This window comes from Sinocyclocheilus grahami, unplaced genomic scaffold (genome assembly GCF_001515645.1).
Source record: "Sinocyclocheilus grahami isolate Dianchi unplaced genomic scaffold, SAMN03320097.WGS_v1.1 scaffold443.1, whole genome shotgun sequence".
Classification (NCBI taxonomy): domain Eukaryota; kingdom Metazoa; phylum Chordata; class Actinopteri; order Cypriniformes; family Cyprinidae; genus Sinocyclocheilus; species Sinocyclocheilus grahami.
In genome coordinates, this window is record NW_015505622.1 from 297,326 (window position 1) to 319,933 (window position 22,608).

At 35.6% G+C, this 22,608-nt stretch overlaps 1 protein-coding gene across 1 annotated transcript in view; it reads left to right on the forward strand.

Moving 5' to 3' along the window:
- Positions 1 to 22,608, forward strand: part of LOC107552224 (cAMP-dependent protein kinase catalytic subunit PRKX-like) — a 67,431-nt gene that overhangs the window by 26,444 nt on the left and 18,379 nt on the right. Inside the window, exon 2 of the mRNA XM_016234073.1 lies at positions 18,916 to 19,035. Within this exon, the coding sequence (XP_016089559.1) occupies positions 18,916 to 19,035 (120 nt within the window). The remainder of the gene's footprint in view (positions 1 to 18,915; positions 19,036 to 22,608) is intronic.

A 22,608-nucleotide genomic window follows, 5' to 3' on the forward strand; every position in this document is an offset into this window, starting at 1 on the left:
TTACACTCAGAGATGTGGCGCACACGTGAGGCTGTAGTGCGAATGCGTCCCAGCCCCCTTAGATGTAAGGCTACATTTACACTGGTGCGTTTATGTTTTTAAATGAAAACGATCTTTGTCATACTGGCGTTTCCACTGCTTTTCAAGCCGGCTTTCCACTATCTCCAAGCGACAGACCGGTCATTAATTTCCAATGGAGAGTAGTGCCGGAGCTGCGTGAGTTCCGATCATATGCAGATGTCCGTTCATACAATTTTGTTCCTTTGTGCAGTGGCTCAGGAGATGAGTCTTTGAGATTGTATAAACCCCAACAAGCTGAAAATTTTTTTTTTAGATAATGTAATCTTGTTAAAATTGATTTCATAAAATTCGTATCGAAAAAAGTATCGTTCAGGAACCGGTATCGACGTCAAGGTATCGGTATCGATATCGAAAAATTTTGAACAATACCCAGCCCTAATGGCAACAACATGTTACGACCTCTCTGAGCACCAAGTGCTTCCTGGTTCTCATTAGCACCATGTGATTTCAGGTAAAAGCTGACAGGATTATTATTAATCAAGCCGTAGAACAAACATCATGACTAAGAGGACAACCTGCATCTATAGTCTGCACTAGCTCCACCATTGATGTTTAGCCATAGATGACAGTCATGTCACGTACATCTTGAACACTGCTAATATTAGTCCTGCCATTCTTTTTAAGGCCTCCTGTTTAAGTTATTAGTAGTTGTGGTCATATATACCTCTTTTAGCTGGACTGTATACAACTGAAAGGACAGCTCATTGTTTAAGGGCCTAAGGGTGAGGAGGAGAGCAGTTCATGTCTGGGAAAAAAACAGGTCAGGTTGGAATGTGTACATAGGCATTTTGCACATGTGTCAGCATGTTTTGGTTTAGTTTTTCTGGTGTTAGTTGTTGTCAACCTGTATTTTGATGACAGTTGGTTAAGATTCCCCTTGTTCCTTTTTACTCTCATTAACACTCAGTTGCACAGTCACAGTCAAAAAAAAAAGATAAGCTACAACAGTAGACGAACTTCACCGTGACCAAAGCTGATGCTAGAATAGCAGTATGTAAATGTCTTCAGCTGAAATATCTAGAAACATGTCAGTGCATCACCCATTTTTGCCTCTGAGTAAAAAAGTGTGCTAATTGCAACTTTGAATCTCTCGTAATTATTATTTTGTCTAGTAGTTGCAACATTGTCACACGGTCACTTTGTCATATTTTAAACTCACAATTCTCATCCTCTTCAGTATCTCGAGAATAAGCTTGTCATGCTGGATTCCTGTTGGAAGCCTAGCAAGCCAGTGCAGGCTAGCAACAGTGAGGGCTAGCCGGGCTCTGTATGCGGCATTGAAGCCTTTCTTGCTTTAGTTTTACACTGTAAAAAATCAGAAGGTTAGAGAGCTCAAAAAATGTGAGACAAGCAGATTCAACTTTAAGTATGCACAACATATACATAAATATACACAACTTTTTTAAGTGTACACAACGTATGAAAAAAAAAAATTTGAATCAGCCTAATATTTAAAGTTTGGCTATGCTTTCATCAAACATAAATAAACTCAAAATCAGTAATGGATCCAAGTTCAAAGAGTGTGTATTTTGAGTTAAACTAAGCATTCACATTACATAATAGAGATGTAGATCTTTATTAGTTTGTCTAGCCCATCAGTTATCAGTGTATGCGTTTGTTGAGCAAATTTAAAAGGTTATATACGGTTACTTCTACACCAAAACAAGTTGTATACTCATTGAAATGGACGAGGATTCATCAAAGAGACACTCTAATCATTGCATTGGTAACTTACATAACACAACTGTTACAACAAAATATGTATTCTGGATAACAAATATTTATGCCATCATATGCCATAAGTCCCAATACTATGACTAAAACATATTACTCAAGTTCATCATCAGTGATCGAACAGCACCCTGTCAGTTGGACCATCCCCCCCAAACTTAATATTTCAAATGTAGAATTTTTTTTTTTTTCCATTTTAGATTCAGTTTAGATATTCTAAATTGCTTTTACTAATTGGCTGTAAAGTTAACTTTTTTATGTATTGTCTTTTCTACATTTGTTAGTTCAGTCTACCTTTAAATTAGAGTTTTTCTGACAAAATGGGAGTTGGGTCTTTTTTAGAGTGTGCTTTATTTAACATGCTTCTGCAGAAATGCAGTAAGCCTAGGGGTATAATTGATGTATCTTCGTCATCATACATACTCGGGCTACACCACACACAGTACAAATCCTTGATTCTCACATAATTATCGGAGCAGCCTCACAGTTTTTTTGGACTGGATACGTAAGTGCTATTTCCAAGAAACAACGTCATATCAGTGATTTACTGTACAAGGAAATTGCTTTGTGGTCTAGGGGAAAATGTTTCTCATAGTATTCTGAAGGGCGATCTCCTGTATAAAAATGGATTTGAAGTGTATACTATAGCATTAGGCCCAGCATACATAATCCAATTTGCAGAGCTTTTTGTGGGATGGTAGAGATTTACAGTCTATGACTAATGATTTAAGCTCCTATCCGAATGCTCTTATCGTTAAATTGTCATTAAAATAATGAAGAAATAATTGTCAGAACTCACTTTATTCTTGGGTTTTGCTCGGATTTGATTCATGGCAGAGGAGAGAATGAATGTGGATAATACGGCACAAGTGTTCTTTTGTTAACTAAGGGCAAATGCAGCTAAAACATTTTAAGGCATTTGATATCACAGCAAGGCTAAATGCAGCTCAGTGAAGGTTATCCCTGCCCAACAGTATAAAGTCAGATGTGATGGCAAACTATTACTAAAACATGGGTTTCCTAGTAAAAATTTTGTAATTTCAGCCCTATTTAATTGTTACTTCCTCTTAAATTATTTATTTATTACTGATAAACAAATATTCATTGAATTTACAAAAAATGTTAAGGTAAGTGGTTGCAATCAATTTATTTTAGCTACGTTTAAATAAACCCATTTCGTTGACTAACTTTCAACATTTTTAAATAAATTGTTTGCAACCACTTAACTTAAAAAAAAAAACTTTTTCTGAAGGAGATATCCTTAAATGGCTTTGCAAATACAGACAGTAGTAAGTTTAATGTTTTAAACTCATCTTTAATGTCATCAAATGAGGTGCATGTTCAATAACAGTTTCTTTGTGGGTACAAGTGTTTAAAACAAGTGCTTACTTAACATTGCACATTCACAAAATAAAAAACTAAAATTCACAGGTGGAAAGAGGCCACATTGCGAATCATTAAAACAACAATGCTAAAACTGCACAAATGTTAAACACAGGAGTGCTGACTTAACGTTGCACAATTAATAAGCTTACTTAACATTGCACATTCACAAAATAAAAAACAAAAATTCACAGGTGGAAAGAGGCCACATTGCGAATCATTAAAACAACAATGCTAAAACTGCACAAATGTTAAACACAGGTGCAACCACTTACCTTAAAAAAAAAATTCTGAAGGAGAGATCCTTAAATGGCTTTGCAAATACAGACAGTAGTAAGTTTAATGTTTTAAACTCATCTTTAATGTCATCAAATGAGGTGCATGTTCAATAACAGTTTCTTTGTGGGTACAGGTTAAACAAGTGCTTAACATTGCACATTCACAAAATAAAAAACTAAAATTCACAGGTGGAAAGAGGCCACATTGCGAATCATTAAAACAACAATGCTAAAACTTCACAAATGTTAAACACAGGAGTGCTGACTTAACGTTGCACAATTAATAAAAATATCATGTAGAAACAGGCAACAGTACAGTTGTGAATCATAACAATAGTGAATAAAACGGTGCTAAAACTGCAAAACAAATTGTTCACATGTCATGCAACAAATTGCAATTTGTAAGGGAATTTAAAAATGTTTGAACTACTGATATACAGGTCTTAAATGGAAAATAGTGCAATGTAGGCTGTGACATCTGGACTAACATTTCATACTGAGCCTGCACATACATGCCTGCTGCAAAATTACAGCATTAAACTGTTTTTCAGTCCTAGAATTTTGGGGGAGAGCCTTTCAGAATCCATCTGCATAAGGAATTTCTGAACAACTTCATAGTAGTATTTTAAGCACATAGATTGTACCCAGCATCAATGCACAGGCTTGTGCCACAGATTTGATCTGCTGAAGAGTCATTACTCCATCAACAATGATTCCAATATCATCATAGTCTCCAAGAACACCTCCTTCTTTTTTAATGACACATGTGCCCATGGTGATGTTCTCCAGGTCTTTCAAGAAGTCATCTCTTTGACTGTTCTATATTTAAATAAAAATAAACTGTTATTAGACATTGTTTAGATTCATAAAACGTTGACAAGTCTATACAATCAAGGGTAATTAGGACGAAAACTATGACACCCCCTTCCTCCTATCTTTTCAGGTTCTTCCATTGTTATTTGAATGCTAGAAAAATACAGCTGGTTTTCTGAGCAAAAACCGTCAAAAAACGCTTACACGTAGTTACATTATGATACGTAATATTCAGAGGGTGGGGAGATGGGGGGGGGATTCCCCCGGTCTATATGACTCTGCATACACTCAATGATTTGTTATTCCCAGTGAATGAGTTAAAACTCCCACCCAGGTGACACTCCTCCAATAACAGACCATGCAAAATACCCAAAATAATAATATCTTTAAAATATTGCCAGTTGCGCTGCAACTAGCAAAAAGGGGGATGTTTTAGTAGTAAAGATATTTACACTGAAACATTAGACTGACAAAAACATAAAAGAAAAATACAATGACGCAAATTAACAGACGTTGCTATAACATATATGAGCATTCAGATCTTACAGAGCAACTTGCTTACATTAAAGTCAACTGAATGTTTACTGTAATATGTGGTGATGCATAATATAAAAATACTTACTCTGCAAATCATTGGAAACACTTCAGGAAAATGACTTCAATTCACACCACGCGAACCTGGAAACTTCCTTTGGCAACAGGGAAATCATATGTGTCCGAGTCACATGCATATGCAGAAAGAATCTCAAATGAAAGCAAGCACACAATAATTATTATTGTTAGTTTAAAACACAGGATTTTTTTTTATTTTTTTTTACCAACGGAGGCATGAGAGCTCAACTCTCGCCCGGCCTCCCCCTCCCATTCTCTATCAGAGACATGAATTGCAATGAATTATTAACATTAAATCTTCCTCCTCCCATTTTCACCTCAAAATTTTGGAGAAGCTGTGCCTCCCCTGCCTCCTCTGACTAGCCGCCACTGCTAGCACTAACGTTACCTTACCCACCGCCAAAACAAACTGCTCTAGAACAAATCATTAAGAAGATTAAAGATTACCCGTCCAAAACGATTTATATCTCATGTTTAATCACACTAGAAACCGGCAGATTCCCGAAGGACTGGCTGTGGTAAAACGTTAGGAGGGAACAGCCGTTGCGGCCTGGAGGGTTGTGGCTATAAGGGATACAGCTCCGACCGGAAACTAACAATGAAATTTTATTTTCTACCTATTAGATTGTGTTTTATTAACATCTACACCTACCCCAACCCTAAACCTACCCCTTACAATAATGAAAAAATAGTAATTATTGTTGTACAGTGTGACAAAAATTACACTGTATTGATGTGTGCATACCCAGTAGCGCCATACGTATCCCTTCTAGCCTGCCTGGAGCTCGCATCTCTGAAAGCACTTAAGCAATTTTTAAAAATACGTTAGGTGCTATCTTTACAAATAAACGGCATATTTTAAGCTTATAAAACTACATTTTCATCCAAAACTATCTTAAAAATACATTTCGTCACATAAAAAAGTAATATTTGCGTTATTTGTGTGTGCGTGCGCTCGGAGTAGGATGTGACCGTTGGTCGCTGTGGAATTTATCCCAAAGACTCGTTCTGAACTAGACTAGAGCATTATATTCTTTATAGAGCGAACAAACTATTCACTGTAATAAATGGTGCTGTATTACATAAAATATTACTTACTGTGCAAATAGACCAAATGATGAAAACTCCGGGGCTGGAATGAAAATGTCTTCAGTTCCCACCTTGAACCTGACTGGACTTGAAACTCCTTTTGGTGCCAGGGAAAATGTGCATTTGCGCGCATGCGCACAGAACCAACTTAATATTTTCTAACTGAATTTAATTAATTCACATGGCTTGGATTTAAAACACATGTAATTCGCATAATACCAATTAATATTTATTAATTAAAATCAAAAACTAAGTTTAAATTGTTTAAATTAGCTCAATTGAATTATGCTTAATTTAATTGGTGCCATACTAATTTTTTTCAGTGCACAGTATATATATATATATGGAGGAATGGCAGAGGATCCCTAAATCCAGGTGTGAAAAACTTGTTGCCTCTTTCCCAAAAAGACTCATGGCTGTATTAGTTCAAAAGGGTGCTTCTACTAAATACTGAGCAAAGGGTCTGAATACTTAGGACCATGTGTTATTTCAGTTTTTCTTTTTTAATAAATCTGCATAAATGTCAACAATTCTGTGTTTTTCTGTCAATATGGGGTGCTGTGTGTACATTAATGAGGAAAAAAAATTAACTTAAATGATTTTAGCAAATGGCTGCAATATAACAAAGAGTGAAAAATTTAAGGGGGTCTGAATACTTTCCGTACCCACTGTATATATATATATATATAGTGGTGTGAACAAGTTTTTGCCCCCTTCCTGTTTTTTTAATTGTTTGCATATTTGTCACACTTTAGTTGCTGCAAAGCGTGGCAACAACCCATTATTAGATTTAGGGGGCAATTACTTTTTCACGTAGGGCCAGGCGGGTTTGGACAGCTTTTTTCCCTTAATAAATGAAATCATCATTTAAAAACTGCATTTTGTATTTACTTGCATTGTCTTTGTGTAATATTTAAATTTGTTTGATGATCTGAAATTAAAGTGTGACAAACATCCAAAAAAATAAGAAATCAGGAAGGGGGCCAACACTTTTTCACACCACTGTATATACAGTATACAGTAGTCAACATTTGAAGTGGATCAAAAAAGTTCAAGTTGTCCTAAAACCAACTTTGATGAACTTTTTGTAATAACTTCAAATGTTGAGTTCTATCTATCTATCTATCTGTCTGTCTGTCTAATAGCATTTTCACACTCAAACACACACCACAGGGATGATCTCCATAGCCATAACAATACAATAATCCAAATCAGTCAAATTTAACACAGCCTATCTAAAAACATTCTCTTCACACTAAAATCCATAATCCATCATAACCTTAATGTCCAAAGGCAACTTGGTCCACTCTTGCGCAACAGAATACACAAATGCCCTTTGACCATACAAAGTCTTAAACTTACATAAATTAAGATCCATAATGCTCTGTCTAGTAAAATTACCATGTCTTAATTTAACCTGAGAAAAATTAAAATAAACTGGAGCTCTGTTATTAATTATTCTCTGTACCATTTTTAAATTCAGAAGTGCCGATGTTTTTTTCAATAATTAACCATCCAAGCTGCTGGAAAATGTCTATTTTCCACATGACTAAAACATTGTAATCCTAAAACTAATCTCACTAATTTGTTTTGCGACTTTTGTAATTTTGCCATCCGCATACTGGGTAAATCAATCATCAAAGTGCTACACACATACTCAAAATGACATTGAACAAGCACTCTTAAACTTTCACTATTTAAAAAAACTAGTGTATCTTGCCAATGTATTTGATTACTGAACACTTTCCAAGCAATGTTTACTCCACTTAAATTATTATCCAAAACACAGCCAAGATAATTAACTGATGTTCTATTTGCTAGGACATAACTATCAACTTTCAACAGCTAAATCCTTTGCCTTACACAATTTATAATTTGGACCTAAAAGAATGCATTCTGATTTTCCTAAATGTAATAAAAGCTTATTTTCATTCAGCCATTCCTTCACCCTAAGCTCCTCACCTAATTTCTCCTGAATTTCAGTCTCCATATCTGCAACTAAAAGAGCAGCATCATCAGCATATAAAAACTTATTTCCCTCACATGAAGCCTGAATATCATTTATATATAATAAAAATAATAGCAGACCAAGTAAGCTACCCTGAGGAACCCCATTATTCACAATTTCACCCTCAGAAAGTATCCCTCCCACTTCTGTCTTCTGAATTATCCCTGTTAGATAGGAAGCTAAGCAAGATTTTACTGTACATGAAAAACACAAAGCACTTACTTTATCTAAGAATATTAAATGGTTAACAGTATCATAAGCTTTCTGCAGATCCAGCAGACATGTTTCCTCTATCAATCTCTTTCCTAATAAAATCTGTCAAATATAATAAGCAAGTGTCAGTTGAATAAGACTTCTAAAACCTGACTGAAAATCATAAATTAATTTGTTTTTACTTAAATATTATTTTAGAAACAACACCCAATATAGAAACTGGTTGATATTTTCCTGTATCTTGTCTGCTTACATTCTTAAATAATGGAATAATTTTTTGCTAGCTTCATATCAGTTACTACTGTCCCTTTCTTCAATGAAAGATTGATTATGTGAGGGTAGGTGCAATATTGCTAGCTCCATCCTTTAAAAACCTTGCTGGAATTTCATCCAAAAATCCTTTGTCCTCTTATATTTAGGGAATGCTTTATTTCTAATTTTTATTAAATCAATTATTGTTTGATTCATCCAGGGACTGGCTTTTTGTTTGATTCTCTCTCATATCTCTAAGGAGAGCTACTCCATCTACAACTTTAAGAAATACATGATCCAATATTACACTTCAAATAATCAGTTACAACCCTCTACGCACACCTTGGCAATATAATCGCCATTGGCTAGTATAAGGAGAGCTACTCCATCTACAACTTTAAGAAATACATGATCCAATATTACACTTCAAATAATCAGTTACAACCCTCTACGCACACCTTGGCAATATTAACGTCATTTGCTCGTACATTTTTTTTGTTTTCTCGCCAGACAGATACACACACACACACACACACACACACACACACACACGTTTACTTAGGTATCTAATTGGGGACATTACATAGACTTCTATTGTTTTTATATACAGATAGTTATACACTTTTTAACCTAAATCCACCCCTAACCCTACCCCTCACAAAAATCTTTCTGCATTTTTACAATTTCAAAGGAAAAAAAAAAAACTTTGTTTACTTTATTTTCTATAACAGTTTTACAAATGAGGACATCCACAAATTGAGGTTTTTGCCGATTATGTCAGGCTTTGCTCACTTTTGGGTACAAATTTGTCCCTAAAATATGGTTAAGTAGGTACACACATACACAACACACACAGAGACATGATTCCACCCAATCAAATGGAACAGCTTCTTAAATAACTGAATGTGCACTCTTAACTGCAGCCAATCAAGCATTATATTATGATATTATGATAATTAAGCACTATTTAATGATAGAACTAGTGATTAGAACTAAAACTTGGTAACCATAATTGAATGTCATTTTAACTGAACTTAGGACTGGTGGTGGTGTTTAAGATATTGTTGGTCATAGGTAATAGTAATTATTATTAAAATATACTACTACTACTACTACTACTATTATCTGCTGGGTTCATGAATATTAATCACGTTGTCAGCGTTCGCTCGAACTGATTTACTGAAACCAAAACGGGGACGTTAATAGATGAGCACCAACCAACGAGAGCTGTTCGCACATTAGCTCAGCCCACTGCTGAGAAACTGGCATATCTTCTGCTTGTTCTTAAAAGCTGAATAATTCTAAATTAACTATGTTATTTTGACAGGAAAATACAACAAAGAATATGGTTTACATGTAGCACGTCGATTCAGCATGGTATGCAAGACTCTCGCTCTCTCTCTTTGCATGTGTGAGAAACACAGCGCTATCAGTAAAGCGACGGCGAGTCTTCACACTAGTTTATGGTACGTCAAATACAGGTGCGCTGCGTGCTACATACTGCGCATCCATTGCGTACATGACATGATCCATTAAGTGCATCCAAATAGTACAGATCGCTTGATGGAGAGCGAAAAACTCTCAAGCGCTCAGTCAGCGTGTTTATCGAGTGAAAATCTGTGTTGAACGCCTCTCACACACATACTGTCGTGTAAAATCTAAGAATTTATTAGCCAATGGCTAATGTTAGACATTATTTAGTCGCCCAGAGTAAGATTTAGTCGCATATGTGAGTGATTTACTCACAATGTAGAGGGTTGCATTAATGATACTATTAATGACTCAATTAAAGTATTCATTAATGATTCAAAATAAGGTTGTGTCTCATATGACCGTGGTTAAGGTTGTTAATTGAAAAGTAAAGGCTATTCCCATATCTAGATAAAGTGTCATCTGTCACCTGAAACAAGAGATTTGACTATTTAGAAAACTGGAAATATATAAAATATAATGTATTTTATGGATATTTAATTTGAATACTGGTTGTTTGAAACGTGTTGAAAAAAAATATCAAGCTATTAAAAAATGTGAATTGAAATTCGTACACTGATGCCCAGCAGTGCACAACAGTTGTATATTAAATGCTTAGCAACAGCTTAAAATAGAGAATTGAGTACTAAAACCTGGAAATAAGTTAGTATTTTTGCACTTACAGTTCCATAGCCCTGAAATCAATTTGATCAAGATATGTTCACTTGTTATATTTCAAAAAGGTTAAAGAAAGGATGCTCAAAGGTGGTGTAACCAAAAATCAAAGGTTCATCTTTTTTGAAGAAAAGGTGCAACATTCACTTCTAATAAAATAAAATATTTATAATATATACTGTAAATAATAATTTATTTGGTAAATGTACAAGTAATGTTTCTGCCATATTCAGGTGTGAGGATTTTATTCTTATTCTTTGACATAAAATACATGTTTAACACCCCACTTGTGGTGTTTTGTTTTGTTTTCATTTATGTGGTTACTAACAGGTGACTAAATTCCTACAGAGGTTGCAGACATTAAACGTAATCACGCCAAAGAAAACTCATCTGCTCACTTTTACAGCTATTTTGTATTTACGCTCTTGCAAACTTTTTGAATCCAATCTTTCTGCCTTGTAGATAAAAAAAGAAAAGAGTTGTCTGAAGCTTAGTTATGTGGCTTTGTAATCATGCAAATGTGATGTAGTTCATTTAGCCTAACTTTAGCGTTTTACATCTTGCGATTGTATCTAGTCTTGAGAATTAATGAAAATTGTTCATTTGTGAAGATCTTGATGAACAAAGCATTTAGGGTAAGTATCATGAACTTCTGTTGGTCACAGAGCTTATTTTCTGCAATAACCCCAAAGCCAATGGAAATATCTTACTGGCTTTTTGAGGGAACCAGAATACTTCATCTCTGCAGCATTCCATTATGAAATTATGAGCAATGAGATATATTACTTGGGGAGTTTTGTGATTACCATTTCAAATCAATTTCATTTGCTTCTTACTTTGTGTTCCCTTGAACTGTGATACAATCACTGTAAGAAACAACATCTCAAGATGTGAATGAATAGAATTTAGACTTTGTGCTATGAAGGCTTGCATTGTGTGAAATGCATATGAATTATATGCTGAGAATGTAAAATATTCACTAAGCTGTGGGGTGGGTTTTCCACATTATTTAGTTACAGCAGTAAGTGTATTCTGTTAAATACTTCCACAAAGTGCATTTACTCTAAAGCCATGTGTGGTTTATTCTAAAAGAAAGGAGTAGGGGGAAAGCTCATATTTCTTGTTTTATTATTGTTACATAGTTGCATTATCACTGTATCAGTCCTTCAAAGACCCAAAGAGTTGAATAGCCTATAAAACACAATGAAAGGACAGACCTTGATGGAAATTTCCAACTTTAGCTATGCGTAATCTTTTTTGCTATGTAATACACTTATTTATGTTTATTTTATGTTTTCTCAATACGTGATTCATATCATATCTTTTTCTTGGTTGATTCACATGCATGGTTGTTGTTGTTGGCTAGTCAGGTAAACTGTAGTCCCATGCATATGGCATTATGGCTGCACAATTTGGGGGAAAAAATCGAATTGCAATTTTTTTGGTTAGAATTGCGATTTGAGATTTAAAATGTGGTAACTTCTTCTATACACTTCTATAAAAAACATGGATTATCATAGGTTTACTTCAAATTTCCTTAAGGAAAAGCATTATTTTTCCTATTTATGCCCAAAATAGGACTTAGTGCGCAATACTGAGCCTTAAATTCATGCAATGTTTCATTCTTATAGATGCCAGAGAGCGACCTCGCACAGAAACTCCAAATATGCATCATAGTAGTAATCGAACTCACTACGTTCTAGGAAATCCCTAATATGGGAAAAGACAGCCAGCTATCGCTGTGATTGAATGAAAAGTAGGCAACAATACATTGTTTATATGTGTTCTTCAAGCCGTCTTGGGTATTTTCATAATAATAAAGTAAATTTATAATCAAATGCTAATCGACATAGCTTTATTACAGTATAGAATATATTTTCTGCCTCATTCTGTGATATAAAGAAGCCACATCAAGTTATTTGACACTTGACTGATGGAAACACTTCAGGAGTTTCAAAGTCATCATCTGATTGGTTGGGAAAAAAAAGTGATTGATTGCTTTACCTTTCAGTCATATGGCCATTCATTCTTGGCCATTCAAAGCGGCAATGGTTCCTGCTGTCAGTCTGAAGATCTGGCTACGTGAGACTACACTCTTAAAAATAAAGGTGCTTCAAAAGGTTCTTCACGCGATGCCATAGAACAGGGGTGGCGAACTCCGGTCCTGGAGAGTTCAGCTCCAACCCTAATTAAAACTCACCTGCCTGTAGCTTCCTAGTAACTGGTCAGACCTTGATTAGCTTGTTCAGGCGTGTTTGATTAGGGTTGAAGCAAAACTCTGCAGGGCTCCGGCTCTCCAGGACCGACGTTCGCCACCCCTGCCATAGAAGAACCATTTTTGGTTCCACAAAGAACCATTCAGTCAAAGGTTCTTTAAAGAACCATCTCTTTCTTACCTTTTTGTAATCTGAAGAACCTTATTTCGCCACAAAGAACCTTTTGTGAAACAGAAAGGCTCTTCAGATGTTAAAGGTTCTTTATGGAACCATTTAGACAAAAAGGTTCTTCTATGGCATCTTGAAGCACCTTTATTTTTAAGAGTGTAGGTAAATTGTAGCTCACTCACAGTCACAAATTATTTGATCATGGTACAAAAGTATATTTCTGAGAGATTGTTTTTAAGTGTCTATCCATATTTTAAAAAAAATGTAACCTTACTTTCGCATTTTAATCTGGCCTTAGTTTTAATTTCAAGATGTAGTTCTGTACACAATAAAATACATCAATAAATCCATCTCTTTAACTTAATAAGATGGAACAAACATCTCTCCACCACAAGCAGACTTTAGATTTCTTAAATAAAACTGTCCTTGCTTATAAATTTACTGTGGCTTTGGAGTTTTTACATCTTTTGTTGATTTGTTTATTTTTTTAAGATGCATTGATTTGGTTATTGCTCTTGAAAGTAAAAATATTTCCCATGGCTGTTTGAATTGATCATTGGAAATGTTTGATTCTTAAGAAATAGTAATAAATATTGTTCCATGGTCTGTATTTATTTTAATATAATTTAATTTATGAAATGAACTGCACTCTAGAAAATGCTGGGTTAAATACAACCCAAACCCCGTTACAAAAAGAGCAGAGCTTAGTTCGGTGTCATTAATCATTTTGCTTCTAATTCTGTTTCTTGACTTGTTTCTTGAAATCTAACTCTGTCTTATGACATTTACACTTTCATTTTTACTGTACATGGAAAAAGAGCCATGAGTCTCAGTACTAGATTGTCTTTTTAGGTAATGGTTTTATTCATAATATATGTCATTAATACATTTTTTTTAGAAATGGTTTTGAATTTTTATCAAAGATCAAACTGAAAGACATTTTTTTTTAAAGACATTTAAAGGGATAGTTCACGCAAAAATGAAAACGTTGTCATCATTTACTCACCCTCATGTCGTTCCAAACTTTTCTCATGTTGAACATAAAAGAAGATATTTTGAAGAATGCTGGAAATCAAAGAGTTGAAGGTCCCCATTGACTTCCATAGTATTTCTTCTCCTGCTAAGGAAGTCAATGGGGACCAACATCCCTTTGGTTCTTTAAAATGTCTTCTTTTGTGTTCAACATAAGAAAGAAACTCATACAGGTTTGGAATGACATGAGGGTGAGTATATGATGACAGAATTTTCATTTTCTGGTGAACTATTCTTTTAATTGTATTACATGATTTTTGTTTATGTCATGAATATATGCCTAATGTAAACTTTTTTTTTCTATTGCTTTTTGCTTTAAAAAAGGTTATAAAAATGTCAATAATTATCGATACCGAGCGATATGAAACATTATATCATTGATTTGATATTCAGTCTCCTCAACTGACTGGTATGTAAGACCGAAATAAACATGAACTTTTGTAAGAAGTAAACCATAAATGGAGATCTTATTATAAAAGGTCTCCAGTGAACATTTACCTCACAGCACTGCGCATGTGTTAAAAGTATTTTTGAGAAGATCATATTCAGTCATTGTTATGTTCAAGTGTTTACATGCTTAGTTTTTTTTTCCCCTATTGATTGGATTATTTCAGGTCTGCACCACTCCTTTCAATCCGATCAAAATATCAGATCGTTCAGATCGAGCTCATTCGGGTCAATTGACGTTTACATGAAGCTTTTCAATCCGGATCGAGTCATCAGTCCAATCACTAAAAAAGGTTATAAAAATGTCAATAATTATCGATACCGAGCGATATATGAAACATTATATCATTGATTTGATATTCAGTCTCCTCAACTGACTGGTATGTAAGACCTAAATAAACATGAACTTTTGTAAGAAGTAAACCATAAATGGAGATCTTATTATAAAAGGTCTCCGGTGAACATTTACCTCACAGCACTGCGCATGTGTTAAAAGTATTTTTGAGAAGATCATATTCAGTCATTGTTATGTTCAAGTGTTTACATGCTTAGTTTTTTTTCCCCCTATTGATTGGATTATTTCAGGTCTGCACCACTCCTTTCAATCCGATCAAAATATCAGATCGTTCAGATCGAGCTCATTCGGGTCAATTGACGTTTACATGAAGCTTTTCAATCCGAATAATATATTTTTAATATATAATTATATTTTTCATTGTAAATGTATGAAATGCACTTCCGTGTTTTTTTATTATTCATTCATTCATTCATTCATTATCTATTAGCCTAAATCTGTTAAATTGCGTGCATTAACTTAGGTCCAATTCTGTGCTTATGTACTCAATAAATAATCCAAAACCAAAAGCCAATACAGAGGAGTATTAGAGCTGCAGACAGTTAAGTAGGTTCTCATATTTGGTCTCTAAAAATGGCATTGCTGCATTCGTTCCTGAAACAGTCAACATATGATGAAATTTAACTACAGATATTATACTGTTTTTGTGTTTGTTGTTGATGTCTTCTCAGCTGATGTATTATTACATTGAAATATAGTCATTTTCATTTAATACACTCCTAGATAGATCTGTTGATGTTGTGAAATCTTTTGAAGTTATTTTTAAGTACATAAACCAGGGAGAGAGAGATAGCTGAGCAGCAGTTATCTGAAGTGTGCGCCCTTGAAGATTAAAGTTGATTTTAAGATTGGATTAGGCATGCTGCAGATTTTTACCTTCATTCCATGGCATTTTAACATGCCTAGTGTTCTCATTGTCAAATTAAATATAAATCGTTAAACCTGCTTTGAAATTCTGTAGGGGATCAAATTCAGTTGCAAGATTCATGGAGTTTTTCAGAATTTTAACTATGATGTTAGTGAATATATAATGCAGTAACAAACCGCCATGTCACTCTTTGTCCTTCAGAATATCCAACTGAATGCCTTCATTCACTCTTACTGTGTGACTCCCCCTACAAAAGACATATGCAATTGCTTCTCTGCAGGTTATTAAAGCTGTCCTAATATGAGTGTCTTTAAAAAAAAGGCTTAGTTTGGACCCCTAGAGCATCCATCAACCCACCGTTATTAATTCTGAATGAGTGCAACCAATGGACCATGGACCAATTTAAGAGTAACCTTGCTGAAATTGAAAATCCCTCTGGTTTTGCCCCCGATAGTATCATTCAAATACAATAAAAGAACAAGAGATTGTGTGTTTGTATGTGTGTGTATTTCCATCTGCAGTGCAGCGTTTTCTCAGTGCAAGCCTTGACCCCTTCTGATGTGTAAGGGTGGGTCGTGTTTCTGTTTCTCTGTGCATGAGGAAGGACCCCAGAACGTCGGGGGTCTGACTTTGATGTGCAAGTGACCCACATATAGAAACTGAAAGCAGTGCCCCCGGTCCAATGGAGAAGACAACTGTCCCTGCAAGCAACAGCTTTGGCTTTTCCAGTCTGAGTAGATAGCGTCTGCACAGACTGTCATGTGGCAACAATGTCACCTGGTGGCTATATTTGCATTTGGCTTTATGTTCAGAGATATTTGCTGTTTACTTTGATCAATGGTCATTTGAAGCACCTGTATTGTTAAAATGAGGACAGGATGAGGACTTTGGAAATCCAGCCCCTTTTTTTATTTATTTATTTATTTTATTGTATGCGGCATTAGGGCGTTTTTTCATCTTATCTTATCTTGTCAGAATGTCTGCTCAAGATGATGGCTTATTATTGTGTCAGAGTTACTGATGAATCACAGGGCTCTTATTGTGGACATGTTTGGGGGTGAGGGAGGGAACTTGTCAAACGCTAGCTGCACAGTTTCAAGTGGCCAATCAAAAAGAAAAAGAAAAAAAGAGGAATTCAGAGAAAAGTCACCTTCATCACAACAGCTTTGATGGACTTTGATGTCCTGAAAGTCCTTTTTGAAAATTAAACTATGAATTTTGAGATGTTTACAACGCTTGTTACAGCAATGAGAAACTATTCAGCCGTTACAGCAAAGAGTAATGGTGAAATACAACATAGACAGGCCTACCTTTTCTAGTCAATTGGTGGCTGACTAAATACTTTTTTGCCCCACTGTAAATACAGCCATGCAGACAAACATGTTAAGTGAGTCATCAGTTGTGCTTATATTAATAACAGGATCTGATCTTGATAACCGGATCAGTTTCTTCGCTGCTCCTATTAGTATGCAGTCTGATATAATTAGAGCAAAAATAAATAATCAGAGCCAATCGAAAATCACATCACACCAAACCTCTCTCACAGTTCATTGGAATGCTGTTGTGAGCTGACAACTGAGAGGCTTCAGTTAACACAAGGGAGACTAATCCTCTCTATTACAGAGAGAAGAACTAAACTAAACTGAACTAAAACCAGACAGCTGAGCACAGAAAGATAAAGAAAGAGACTGAAATAGAGAGCAAGAAAAGAAGGAATATAAATACTGTGAGAGACATGCACGCAAGCTATTCCAGACCCCCTTACGTGTAAGTTTGCTATCACCATGGCAGTATTATGATAGTATCAGCAGTAATATGGCCCAGTGAGATTATATTGAGAATAGAAGAGGACCAAGCACTGAACCCTGAGGTACCTCGGTTCTGTGATGATTTAGACACAACTTGAAAAACAAAATACATATTATGTTAATGTTGAATAAAATGGTAAATAAAATTAATCAATGTTGTTGCTCCCATATTAAAAATGGTTGAACTAAAATGTAAATATAATGTACAAGTGACAAGTTCATAACTCTGGACTTTGCATTAAGTTAGAAAATCAATATTGTTTTAGTATGTTATTATTGGCCTAGTTAAAAAGTAATATACTCTCATACTTATATAATGTACTTTGTCCTAAAAAAGGTTGAAGACCCAGGAGCTAGAACAATCAGAAGGTCGAGCTAAAGATCTGCCAAAACCGCAAAATGTTTCTGTGAGAAGTCTACAGTATAACTTTTATGTTACTCATCATTTCCTTATATTGAGATACTGGAATTGACAGGAAATCAGATCAGCAGAGCAAAAAAAAAGTCTCATTTACATATGTCCTTCTCCTTTCCTTATTGACATTCTGGTATCAACAGATACAATCTTATAATTATGTTACAAAACCATATCCAGACAGAGAAGCAAAAGGCAGTGGTTTGCTAAAGGACAGGTCAACAGACTCATTTATCGACCGGCCCCATGGCCCCAAACAAACACAGTTTTGTCATTTCACCCCATGGAGCTGCAGCTACACTGTGTAATCAGAAACCCTCTACTACAGTGTAGTGGACTTTCACTCTAGCTTCTAGTTCAATATACAGTTACGCTTATAGTTTCCTTGACTTGAAGTGGATATGTCTCTGCCTTACACCAGCCAATACAATCCGGTCCAGATAGCCAGCTGTCACAAGGTGTACTGTAATTACACCCCTCTGTGTGCTATCTAAACAGTCACTGTAGTAGATGGGCTATGTTACACTGTGGTTATATATCTATTTTTACTTTGTTAAATATATAGCCAACACAAATCAATATTTCATGTCTATTTATTTATTTATGTATGGTAATTGGGTTTGGCTTCCAACAATTTTCAAAATATATTCTCATTTGTGTTCTGCAGATAAACGAAAGACATACAGGTTTGAAACAACATGAGTGTGTGTGAATGATGACCATTTTCATTTTTAGGTGAACTATCACTTTAAGTCTTAACTTGGAAAGCTTCAAAAATTCAAAGATTAATTTACTGGCTGAGAAAAAGTACAGAATCATACATGTGTGTTCTTTATTTATGTCATTTATGTTTATATCATTTATGTTCATCATCTTAAAACATTTCATTTATTTCCAGTTATAAATCAGATTTTGGGAATTTCAGGTCTAAGAATTTGGGACCCTGTGGGAATTTTCCTCTCTTTCTGTCCATCACTATTTTATTCTCTCTTTCTTTTCAGGACATGGACTCTATGTGGTACTCCTGAGTATTTAGCTCCAGAAGTTATCCAAAGTAAAGGTCACGGGCGAGCCGTGGACTGGTGGGCTTTGGGTGTTCTCATCTTTGAAATGCTTGCAGGGTAAGACGGCATTATGATCACCTCCTAAACATTTTACACCAGGGATTTCAACCAGGAGTCTGTGTAGCCCTGGTAGTTTGTAATTTACTTCAGGGACTCCGAGTTACCGTCTTCCGCCATTTTGGAGAGTACCCCAGAACGTAATCAACGTAATGAGCGTTGTTTACATTCGGCATGCATGCGCTTTCGCTGAACATAATCAGCGTTGTTTATGTTCAGTAGACAGTGTGCGCATGCTGAATGTAAACAATGCTCATTATGCTGGGTACTCTCCAAAATGGCGGAAGACTGTAACTCTGGGAGAAGAACTGCTGAATAAATTATGTTATTGTTGTTTTCTTTGCGCACAAAAAGTATTCTCGTAGTTTCGGAAAATTACGGTTGAACCCCTGATGTCACATGGACTATTTTACCGATGTCCTTGTTACGTTTCTATGCGTTTATCGTGGTAATAGCATTGCTGTCTATGGAGGGTCAGAGAGCGCTCAGATTCCATCAAAAATATCTCAGTTGGTGTTCCAAAGATGAACGAAGGTCTTACGGATTTTGAACGACATGAGGGTGAGAAATTAATGACAGAATTTTCATTTTTGGGTGAACTATCCCTTTAAGTGCTGAGTAATATTAATTAGCTACATAGTTAGGGTTAGTTATTAGGGTTTGATTTAGGGTTACTTGCATGCAATTATGCATCATTTATTGTTATTATAATAGTAAGCACATGTAACAGGGACACCTTAAAATAAAGTGTCACCCTATATTTTTATTATTGGGAGTGACTGGGTTTGTTAAGAGTCAAACCCCTGATTTACAGCAAAACAACTCAGTAATTGAATTTCCATCTTTTAAAATTCATCACATGTCCGTGACTTTCACGTGTTTGTGAGAAAAAAAAATCCTATTTTGTGACAACTATTTTCCATGTATAATTGAACTGCCCTTAAGCTAAAGGTTACTTGACCAAAACCAGTCATGAATAAATACATGATGAAAAACAACACTTGCTATTGCATCCTGTATGGCTCAGACTGTATTTGTACTGGCTTGTGGTCAGGAAAAATCAGCTATTGTCAAAGATACACCACTAGAGAGCAGCAGTGGAATATTAGACACTGAGTTCTGCCAAAGGCCCAAACCTCCATGTGCATGTCTCAAAAGCAGATGGCCTCTTTCAGTGCTGCCTTGATATTTATCCTTATTTGCCTAGATGTTTATCCTCGCAGCCTACATTTAGTGTGCGCAAACTGGCATATTTAATATGCACACAGATATTCTGCTCATATTTACAGTATCTCAGGGGGCGGATGCATTTCTTGGAATATAACTTGTTTACAAAAAGATTACATCCAGATTAAATTCTCATTACCAGCACATGTGGGCATAAATGTGTGGTAGAACAGCATGCAACATTTGTAGATAAATTTTGTACAAATTATATAAAATGATATGTTATATTTTTATTTCTTTTGGCATAATATCTGTCTTGCAAAAGTAAATGTGTTAATTTTGTCACATGGACTCCAAAGCCGGTGTGAAACTAAACTTCTTCCCTCCTGGTATAAGTTTGGATGCTGTAGTGTATATCCCGTCCAAACTGCTCCATTCTCCCACCTCTAAATCTGCCCTAGAGCTTTCACAGGCTCTTGTGTGGAAGAAAAAGTGACCCACCCTCTTAATTCATCCCAGACTTCTTTTGAAGTGTTGGCTCCTGCATGTGAGTGAGAGAAAATGACCTGGTCCCTTATTTTTTCAAGAGACAGGCACATGGACATACAGTGCCCTCCATAAGTATTGGAACAGTAAAGACAAAATTGCTCTGTTTGCTGTGGAGTCAAGACATTTGCAAATATGATTAAAAGATGGATATGAGACAAAACTACAGAATGTCACATTTTATTATTAGCCGTTTCAACACGCATGTTTTACCAAATAAAAAGGACAGCACTTTTAAGACTTTATCCCACAATTTGATGTGAGCATAAGTACTGGAACAGTTGAACCTAAGGCAGATGTAAAAAATTAAAAGCTAATATTTAGTTGTAGATCCCTTGCGTGCAGTCAGAACAGTGAGTATGCGACCCATAGACATCACCAGACTCTTAGTCTTATCCTTTGAAATGCTTTTCCCAGCCTTTAATGCAGCCAATACCAACTGTTGCTTGTTTTGGGGAGTTTCTGCCTTTAGTCTCCTCTTCAGCTGGTGAAGTTAATGTTCAATCGGATTTAAATCTGGATATTGACTTGGGTAATCTAAGACTTTACATTTCTTTACCCTGATAAACTCCTTGAATGAACTGGTAGGGTGTTTTGGGTCATTGTCCTGATGCAATATGAAGCGCTTTCTGATGAGTCTGGTGGCATTTTCTTGAATATTGGTAGCCAAGATGGTTTTGTAACCTTCCAAATTCATTCTGCTGTCATCATACATTAAGTCATCATTGAAACTGAAAGGGCCTGTTCTAGAGACAGCCATGTATGCCCATGCCATGACACAACCTCCACCATGCTTTACAGATGAGGCTGTATGCTTAGGGTCATTTGCCGTTCCCTTTTTTTCTCCACACTTTTGCTTTCCCATCACTTAGATAAAAGTTCATCTTTGTCTCATCTGTCCATAAAACTTCGTTCCAAAACTCTACTGGCTTTTGCAAACTCTAATCTTGCCTTTCTAGTTTTGGTGCTTGTCAGAGGTTTTCATCTTGCTGTGTAGCATCTGTAGTTCTGTGTCAAAGTTTCATGCGGACAGTAGATTGTCAGAGCATCACCCCCCAGCTTTCTGGAGGTTGTTGGTGATTTTACAGACATGTATTTTATAGAGTTCATTTTCACAGCTTCTATGATTTGTCTGTCATCAACTACTGTTGTTTTTCTCAGCCGATCAGGTCGTTGTTGGTTGCTGATGTCGCCGGTGGTTTCCAAACTCTTGATTTCTCCATGCCATTTGTTTTTAATTGACTTCCTCTTTTCATTTAGCAATTTTAGCAAATTGCTTTCTTTTCTCTCAAAGTCAGCTCACTCGTCTTCATCCTGGTTTGTGTGTGTCGTCATCGTATGCAAGACTCAGAATGCAGAAGCAATGGATATAACTGATACGACACATTCCCTGCTTTTAATATCTGAATAATTAATGCAACTGGACACAGCTGATCACTTAGGAAGACCTGTGAGGCAACTGTTCCAATACTTATGCTCACATCAGATAGGGGGATGAAACTCTAAAGTGCTGATCTTCTTAGTTGGTGAAACATGTATGTGTTAAAACACCCAATAATAAAATGTGACAGTTTGTAGTTTTGTCTCATATTCATTTTTTAATCATATTTACAGATTTCTTGACTCCACAAATGTGTGGTAGAACAGCATGCAACATTTGTAGATAAATTTTGTACAAATTATATAAAATGATATGTTATATTTTTATTTCTTTTGGCATAATATCTGTCTTGCAAAAGTAAATGTGTTAATTTTGTCACATGGACTCCAAAGCCGGTGTGAAACTAAACTTCTTCCCTCCTGGTATAAGTTTGGATGCTGTAGTGTATATCCCGTCCAAACTGCTCCATTCTCCCACCT